The following is a 9551-nucleotide window of genomic DNA, read 5'->3' as shown; positions in this document are numbered from 1 at the left end:
ATACAAACCGGATACAACGCAGAGGAAACAGAATACCCCAGCCAAGCAATTTCCATGTCAAACATCATCTGCGCGGCTGCTCCATCTGTGAATGTGAGTGGTCGCCTGGCTCCCTGCTCCGCGGCGGCCGCCTCCTCATACCTTCACACGGCGCACACCGGCCGGCGCGTCCTGCTTGCTGCCAGTGGCGAGGCTCTTGCCCCTCGCCCAGTCTTGAGCTGGAAGTAATTCCTATTGGCCAAGGTGTCCATGTAAATAGGTGTGAAAGAAACCAGAGCTGGCCGGGCTCTCCCTTCTCGCTCAGTCCCCTCCCTCTGCAGCCCCCGCTCCCCCTCCTCTTCCTCCTCCTCCCAAGGCGATTGTCATATGATAGCTAAGAAGTGGCACATTAATGAAGCGCCGCTACAGGGGTCTTTTCTGCTCCTGTCACCGCTTAAAACTATCAGATGGTTCGAGGGAGGGCATGGAGGCAGCCACCTAGCTCAGCCGAGACACGGAGCCCACAGTAGCGCCCTCCGGAGCCCTAAGACCTTCGCTGCCACCATCCGCGCCGGGAGTCCTCAGCCGAGCTCGGCCGCCCGCAGGACGCTCCAGGAGCGTCGCGGACCGGGCGGCGCGGGACGCTGCGGGGCTGAGCTCAAGAGCCCAGGTTCGCGCCGAGTCCAACCGGACACTGACGCTGCGCGCGGAGAGCGCGCCCTCCCGGATGCGGACGCGCAACTTGAAGCAACTTTAAGGTGAGCAGCTCTCTGTTCCGTCCCTGCACCCGGTTCTTGCCCCAGGCCGGACTGACTTCCCGGCTATCCTAGCGCCGTTCGGCCGCTTCCCCTCCTGCGCCCCCTGGCTGGGTCCCACTAAGCCCGCAAAGTTGCTGGCTCAAGAGCGCGGGCGCCGACTGATCGAGCGCCGCAGCCCCCACCCCCGACCCCCGAAGTCTGTTACTCGGCCTGGCTGACCCCGCCGGTGTCTCTGTGCACCCATGCTACCTCCTCTTATTACCTCCCCCTTCCCAGATCCGAGTAGTCCGCCGGCCCGCGCGGATCCAGAGCAAGAAGAGGGCGAGGAAGAAGATGCCTCGGCCCGGCCGTAACACGTACAGCGACCAGAAGCCGCCCTACTCGTACATCTCGCTGACCGCTATGGCCATCCAGAGCTCTCCCGAGAAGATGCTGCCGCTGAGCGAGATCTACAAGTTCATCATGGACCGCTTCCCCTACTACAGGGAGAACACGCAGCGCTGGCAGAACAGCCTGCGCCACAACCTCTCCTTCAACGACTGCTTCATCAAGATCCCGCGGCGGCCAGACCAGCCAGGCAAGGGCAGCTTCTGGGCGCTGCACCCCAGCTGCGGGGACATGTTCGAGAACGGCAGCTTCCTGAGGCGCCGCAAGCGCTTCAAGGTGCTTAAGTCCGACCACCTGGCGCCCAGCAAGCCAGCCGACGCGGCGCAGTACCTGCAGCAGCAGGCCAAGCTGCGGCTCAGCGCGCTGGCGGCCTCGGGCACGCACCTGCCACAGATGCCCGCTGCCGCCTACAACTTGGGCGGCGTGGCGCAGCCCTCGGGCTTCAAGCACCCCTTCGCCATCGAGAACATCATCGCGCGGGAATACAAGATGCCTGGGGGACTGGCCTTCTCCGCCATGCAGCCGGTGCCCGCTGCCTACCCGCTCCCCAACCAGTTGACTACCATGGGCAGCTCTCTGGGCACCGGCTGGCCACACGTGTATGGCTCCGCCGGCATGATCGACTCGGCCACCCCCATCTCCATGGCGAGTGGCGACTACAGCGCCTACGGCGTGCCGTTGAAGCCGCTGTGCCACGCGGCGGGCCAGACGCTGCCCGCCATCCCCGTGCCCATTAAGCCCACGCCGGCCGCCGTGCCCGCGCTCCCTGCGCTGCCAGCGCCCATCCCCACCTTGCTCTCGAACTCGCCGCCCTCGCTCAGCCCAACGTCCTCACAAACAGCCACCAGCCAAAGCAGCCCCGCCACCCCCAGCGAAACGCTCACCAGCCCGGCCTCCGCCTTGCACTCGGTGGCTGTGCACTGACCCGCAGGAGCCGACGCCCCCTCTCGTTCTCCTCCCCACCACCTCACTCGCCTTCCCTGGCTCCCAGCGCTGCCCGCCGCAACCTGGAACCGCCACCCTAACTTATCCCTTTCGCCTTCGGCCAACCCGTCTTGCCCCAAGAGAACTTTGTTTTGGACCCAGGAGACAAAACACAAACTTGCAGATGGGCCGGGAGGCGCGTAGGAGTTGTCCTAGTCCCCACGTCAGGGAAGGCCGGGGCCACCTGAGCCGAGCCATCCCCTCCCTGAGGCCCCGAAACCCCCTCCCATTTGACTGGCGGGGGAAATCCTGTCACCCTCTCTTCGCCGAGAAAAGCGCGTCTTCCCTCCGCCCAGATCCGCGGAGCCCCGAACTCTGCGCAGTTTCGAGACTAGAGAAACTGCCTCAGATGTTTCCAGGAACAGATCCCCCCCACACCCCCTCCCCGCGAGGGCTGCAACCGCGCAGGGGAGGGCCGGATCTCTTTACGTCTTGGAAATCTGCAGCAAAAAGGAGCCACTAATCTTCCTACCCCACTCGCCTCCGCCCATCCGGCAGGGGCTGGGCAGACCACAACTTCCCGGGGTTGCGGCCCTGCCTCCTGGGCTTCTGCGGAGATTTTGTTGTTGTTGTTTGGGGGTTTGTTTCCTTCCAGAGGCTCCAGGCGCTGGGAGTTAGGAAAGAGGCTGCCAAGCTGAGAAGGCGACGCTTGTCCTCACACAGCAAAACAAAACTAAAAGTAACCTTGTATTGTTTACAAAGCGCCCAGTAATATGTAAACAATGACCTTGAATCTGCCTTGCTAGGCGGACGAATGGGCAAAGCCCACATTATAAGTACCTGTTGTAATGTGAATGTTTACTCTTCATTTCTGGCCAGGTTTAGGGGAGGGAAGTGGGGATGGGAAAGTTAATTGGGATGTTAACTTTCCGATTACTTAGAGACCTTTTTAGCTATTTATTTTATTGTTGGAAAAAAAGAAAGAAAGAAAATGAAATAAGCCCAAACCAAGAAAGCATCAAGGGCAACCCGGGAAGAACTTAGATAAGCTGACTGATAACATGAAGGGATGTCACCGGATAGCTCTCCCACGGACAAGTCTTTCTGTTTGCTACCAGAACTTTTCCAAGAAGCTAAAGGGCTGCAAAGAGATGTAAATACTTGTGAATAGGAATGATTATACACTGTGTAAAATGCACTTTTGTTTGTCGTATTCCTTTAGACTCTTAGATAATTGGCTGGAAAACGAACTGTTGTTCTGGTGTGACCTGCTTAAGTTAAAAAAAAAAAAGTTGTAGTGTCATCAGAGCTGTAAAATTTTTACCTATCATTTTTCCCTCCCTGTACAGAATTAGCATGGCATTTTAAATATTGATGTTCTTGTTCCCAGCATGCCTGTTTTAAAACAAAGGATTAAAAAAAAAGGGGGGGGTGTCTACATTAAATTATGACCTAGTCCAAATAATATTTTCTCATTAAAATATGTAAATCCAAATTTTAGTTTTGTGTGTTTTTGAAGAGTTGCTACAAATAATAATTTTGCAAAAGATGGATGTAATGCTCCCCTAAGCATGCTTTCTGCAATACACCGAGTAATTTGCCTTTTTCATATCATATTGTGAAAACAGCCAAACCTTTTATGCACTTGCAGATTGTGGGAGAAATTATTCAGACAGAATTTTGAAGGTATTTGTGTATAGGGAAAAAGGAAACAGACTATTTCTATTACAGATCAGGTGCACAGGTGCAGTGTTGAAAGAAAACCTGTTTTTGAAACAATAAGTACTTTATATGTATTTTGTCTATATTAAAATATACATTTTATGAAATACAGCACTTATAACGCTTATGTAGAAATCAGGTAGAAAATATGGAGACTTAAAAAGTAAAAACAGACTTGCTTACTCAATGCTTATATTCTGATGCATCTTATTTAGTGTGAGTATTCAGTTCCTTGCTCCTTTAAATTATTGCAGTTGTTAAAATTTTTTAAATAGAAATTACCTAAAGGTTCACCTTCATGTCAAGATACCTGTTCACTTTGAACTGAACAGATTTCTTTCACTCCTTCCTCTGAGAAAATAATGCTTGATGCACTTATTTTGAAGACATGAATGAATTTACTTCAAACGCCTGACTTGAAGCATTTGCTTTTCTTCATATTTTTGCAGAGAATTAACATTTGCCAAGAATTTATGGCTCAAGGCTAAATGACACTTTATTGAAAGGGTCACAATATTTCTGGAATGAGATGTGTATTCACCTAATGAACTTACAAGGCAAAGAGAAACTTAAATGGTGATTAACACTTTACTGTGTAAAATGATTAAACAAGAGACCCTTGTGCAACACAGAGAAACCCACATAGAAACCACAATCACTGTACTTCATAGGAGGATCCTTAGCACCTGCAACCATTATATATTTAGAGGACTACCTGAGAAACAACTTAGGATTAATGCAAAAGGTAATTAATCCTGTTCCAACCATTTTTTAAAAAGAAGGATCCCACACACAGCCAAAAAAAAAAGGTGGAAAATAAATGAATCATTGGACTGATTAAAATGCATGAAGCTACTAAAGCTCGTCAAACAGGGGACAACTAAACTCATTCATCAAGCCCAATTCACAATTATATCAACAAGATCAGCTAAAGAAAGCCTGGAAAACTTAACCACCCCAGGCTAGGAAACTCTTAAAAACTTTGTTCTCAACAAGAAATCATATACTTTAAAAAAAAAAAAATAAATATGTTTTCAGTTGCCTGCAAAAGAAAATTAAGGCCATCTCTGGAATACGCTAATCTCATCGAATTTGGTAACACTCAATTCAAGCTGGGGATGAAGGAAGTATAAAGGCCTAACATGGGCCTCAAACAGTTTATAAATCTTCAGCTTAGATAAATGTTCCTCTTATAACAGGCACTAGAATTCAGAGATAAGTGATGTGTACCTACACACACTTAATACCTAGAGGTAAATAAGATACAGATCTATTTCTGATTTTTAGCAAAGGAGAGATTTCAACTCAGTATTTGAAAATGCTCTTTTCAGCTGGTAAGTTCGTCATGGTGTATTGCAAAGAATGAAATAACTTGGGCATTGTGAGCCCTCCTTTCACAAATGCAGGCATCTTTTCTCTGACAAAGTTGAATGAGTAAAGTAAAAAAAAAAATCCATTGATGATATTTTGACCTTGATCAGAAATCCAAAGGCAGTCCAAACACACATGCCTCCACACCACTCCATCCCTGCCTCACCCCCCCAGCTTTGAGACTTATGCCCTGTTTAGCTGAAGTGCCCCACAAATAAGGAAGTTTATAACTATGATACCTTCAATGGCTCTCTTTGTCATGTTAAATCTTTTCACCTGGCTCAAGTCCAAAGTCAATACACACAGCTTTAAAATAAAACTGGAAGAGACAACGCCATGGAGTGGGAAGGTGTCTGTGTGGGGTTTGTCCTGAGAACTGAGATAAGTGATAATATTTTCTATTTTGTAAATTCAAGCAGTATTGATTTCTTAGTTTCGGATTTTGTATTTGGAAACTTGGCTATTCTGTTACTTTTGGTTTTTTACATGATTCTGCATTTGACTGAGTTTTTGAACAGGATTCTCTGTGATTTGAGGAAGCGCTGACACAATGAATGAATTTCATGCACTTTCTCAAGAGAGAAGCTACAGAAATTCTCACTGTTTCTATTATCTGATTTGGGAGTTTTGAAAAACCTGAGTGAGGAGTAGCACTAGTAAATGATCATCAAAACGGCCTAAATACTACAGCAGTGAGTTTAATTCCTTTAAAGAGATGAGAACATTGAGGGTCTTGCAAGCATAAATATGGCCAGGTGCTCAAGAAGGATGAGGTGGGAAGTAGGAGGGAGGAAGAGTCCAAGCCGGTGCTGCAGACAGTAAGATTTACATTCGTTTATGCAAGACTAGGGGCACTGGGGGATTGCAGAGTGTAGGGGTGAGGAGTGGGTTTATGCTTTTACAAATGAAAATTCCCTTTGTAAAAGGTATTCAACTAAGAAACAGAAAGGATCAGGATCTATTCTTAAATTCTTAATATAAATGTCAATTAATTTTTTTCTCCTAAAAGCCACATATGCACAGAGACACCCAAACAAAAACAAAACAAAAACCACCCAACCCACCGGCTGTGAAGCCTCAAAGGGGATGCATTTGTTTCGTTTAAACTAACAACAAATTATCTAATTAATATGTTTCAATTACAGCATGAAAGGCACAGCCCCTGGACCGCCCGCCGTGGAGGCACAATAGCCCCAGAGCCCACTCTAGGAATTTACAATAACTTCACATCTGTTTCTTTATTTTCCACTTTTTGAGTCTAAAACTCCTCTCAAGATTACTTCAAACCACGGCCTCAGTTATGAAATATGTCCCAGTGTTAAAGGGGGATGAAACTTTGCCCACGGATGCTTCATTTGCAAGCAAAAAAAGGTGAAAGCCCATTGAAAAGCATTAAACAAATATATTAGAATTCTGTCACTTTATGCAATTGAGTAGATCAAATGAAGGGTCCCGGCCACTTCATTCACTCTCATTCACTCGAATAGAAAATGCAAAGAATAGCAATCCGAGACTGGGCCACCGATGTAGATTTAGCTTCTTTTTACTGGGAGACAAAAAGGCTGAATTTTCACAAACACATTGCTGACTCGGGGACTAGGAAACCGGCACTGGAACCCCTTTGGAATTTAAATTCATTTTATCTTCCTCTCTCTTTGGGGGAATCTGTTTGCACTACAGTGCAAGATGCAGCAGGCATCCTCTGGCTTCTGAAAAAATGGGGGAGGGGAAGAAAGTGAGTGGGGGCAGGCAATGTGGGACTTGGGATTCTCAAGGAACTCTTGGTGATCAACAGTCAGGTCTGAGATAATAAGTTTAATTTAAACATATCTTTTTTATATATACTTTATGTTCTAGGTAGACAAATCTTTACCTATGTCAATATAAACATCATTATATCATACACATTTCTAAATCTACCTCTTTGCTAGGCTTGGATCGCATAAACCGCTTGTTTTCAAAAACCAGAATCACATCCGGGTCATCAAATTTTCTTCTTTCAACTAATATATCTGGTCTTTGGTGTCATAACAGGCTAGATAGCTGAGCTTGCAACCTCACCTGTTCTATCTCTCTTAGTCTCTTGTCTTCTCTTATCTCTCTTGCACACGCACGCGCGCGCGCACACACACACACACACTACTTTCTGCTAGCTACCCTATCTGAGCACTGTGATAGTTAAACAGGTTATGTTAAAATCAGGAGAGAGGATACTCTTTGGTTAGAATTTCCAAGTCAGAATTCTCTTACATTTTCATTTTTCATGCCCGGAGTGGGGAAAACAAGCCACATGTATCAGGGTAATTGAGATAATCTTGCTCAATTTTCGGAAACTTTTATCTTTTGCCTTCAATGCTTGATGTTTTTGTTTTGGTAAACTTTGTAGACTTTTATTGGCCAACATGGTAGAAAGGTTACAGTGACTATTAGAGGTATTTCTAGAGACAGTGTAAGAAAAACTAAAGTAGACTTATCAGCTTTCAAGATGTGATTGCAGAGGAATAAACCAATTTTTCTCAAACTTGAAATCAAATTGAGATCTGATCTAAAGGAGAATATATTTGGAGTGTTTTCTATTGTGTTTTTAAATTTTGTCTGGTATTATTTCCAGGTACCTTTAACATTTTTCAGTTAGCTTTAAGAATTATAAGATCATATTCGACGCTATTCTTCATTTAATTCTTGGGATTGTGCCTGGAGCTGGGAATAGGACTTTGAAGGGGAAGTAGCTCAGAACTCCAGATATATTTAAAAAAAAAAAAAAAAAAAAAAAAGATGTTGAAAACATAGTTGGTTGCATATAGCCATAGGCTATCAAACTCACTGGAACTAATAAACTAATCAGAGATTAACCATGAAAAATTGTCGTTGGCTAACTAAAATCTTCCCTGGAAGATTGTCCTTCTAGAACATCTTCAAGAATATTTGGACAAAGCGTTCTTTGGAGGCAGCCTCCTTTTGCCTGTGTCTGCAAATAACTGATGTCAAATCAGTTGCAGTCTTTTGAAGGAACAAACTCTTGGAGCATTAATTAGAGCAGATTAAGCTCAGAGATAAAACACATTCTTTAAGTATCTGTTGTTTGCAGACATTGTGATTCTAATTCATGCTTTGCAGCCTGTATATTTTTATTTACTCAGTTAATTTCTCTCCATGAGCCTTCCCTGTTAACTGGGTTTACTAAGTATACAGTACCGCAAGAGTTGTTGGTTAGCAGAAATAATTGTTTTCAAACTCTGCTTTTGCTACAGATTTCTCTCTTCTTCATGAAATACAACATATTGGTAATTCCAGCACGTGATAGCATATAGAGACAGCAAAGGATTTTAATTTTGTGCCACTTAGAAGAAGCTTAGTATTTATTAAGTAATATCTAGAGTGTTTTGCATTAATTAGAGCAGCTCCTTGGAGAGACATTACAGCCAAGAATGGTTTCACATAACAGGAAAACTCTGAGCATCTGAACTTCCCTACTAAACCTGCTACAGTAAAACCAGAGCTGCAAAGGTCTGGCTTGCTTGGAAATATCAACACATATTTTATTTATTTACATATGTTTGATAGACTGAAAGTCTGTGTATAACAATAAAGTGATCATTGATAAGTTCCACACCACTCTGGGTGCCAGGTGAGCTACAAAAAAAAAAAAAAGGCTGAAATAATGGTTCGTCTCAAGATTCTTTGCTTGATTTCATATTGGAGAAAACCCCTCCACATTCAATGTATTCTTCAGACTGAACCAAGTATTTCTATGACTGCCTAGAAGATGAAAAGTTGGGTTTCCATTCTTGTGTGTTGGTAAACAGGGGAAGGGCAGGGGAGAATGAGGGAGAACAGGCAAGGATAACATCTTCTATCAGATCAGTCCAGATTATGTTTAACACAGTAGTTCCTGTGCCTAACACAGAACAATTGATGACTGAATGATTGAGCATTCTGAAAATAGTCCTATTGGTTTAGCTTAGGTAAGAACACTATGCTTTTGCTCCAGGTGTCAGTAATTAAGAGTGTTGACTGAGATTACGTTTCTGCTGTGATATTAAGTTTGTAAAATTAAAACATGTGAAATGCATTTAAGTTTACTTGTGGATGTTATTGGCTTCAGTAAAAGAGAACCCCTCACATAAAACAAGGAAATGAAAATGATTAACTTTGCCATAGAAATATAAACAGCAATTTGATTAATTATAGTGCTAATTATTCTTTGCTGTGTAGCCAAACATTATCCAATTCTTAAAATGACAGGTGCTGAATAAATCATGTAAAATAATTACTTGGAATTTCACTGCAATGAGAAATGGTGCAGTTTAGAGAGAGGTTTATATTGATTTCTAAACATGTAATAGGTTCTATTCTATTTCATTTAGAAATTTAGTTGGAACTGTAAAAATACTTTGTTATAGGAATATT

At 44.4% G+C, this 9551-nt stretch overlaps 1 protein-coding gene across 1 annotated transcript; it reads left to right on the top strand.

The window, feature by feature from the left end:
• The first annotated feature begins 526 nt into the window (after window positions 1-526).
• Window positions 527-3558, top strand: LOC105489369 (forkhead box B1). Its single transcript, XM_011754119.2, has 2 exons — window positions 527-737; window positions 1014-3558. Exon 2 carries the CDS (start codon window positions 1071-1073, stop codon window positions 2046-2048), a length of 978 nt encoding a protein of 325 aa, XP_011752421.1. The 5' UTR covers window positions 527-737; window positions 1014-1070; the 3' UTR covers window positions 2049-3558.
• Window positions 3559-9551: the final 5993 nt, after the last annotated feature.

This window comes from Macaca nemestrina, chromosome 7 (assembly GCF_043159975.1).
Source record: "Macaca nemestrina isolate mMacNem1 chromosome 7, mMacNem.hap1, whole genome shotgun sequence".
NCBI classification, from domain to species: domain Eukaryota; kingdom Metazoa; phylum Chordata; class Mammalia; order Primates; family Cercopithecidae; genus Macaca; species Macaca nemestrina.
The sequence above is the reverse complement of the archived record's forward strand: the minus strand, read 5'-3'. Positions and strand labels throughout refer to the sequence as shown.

Bases quoted from the DNA above. Each gene is read 5' to 3' on its own strand.
- LOC105489369 (XM_011754119.2), top strand. From the start codon at position 1,071: ATGCCTCGGCCCGGCCGTAACACGTACAGCGACCAGAAGCCGCCCTAC.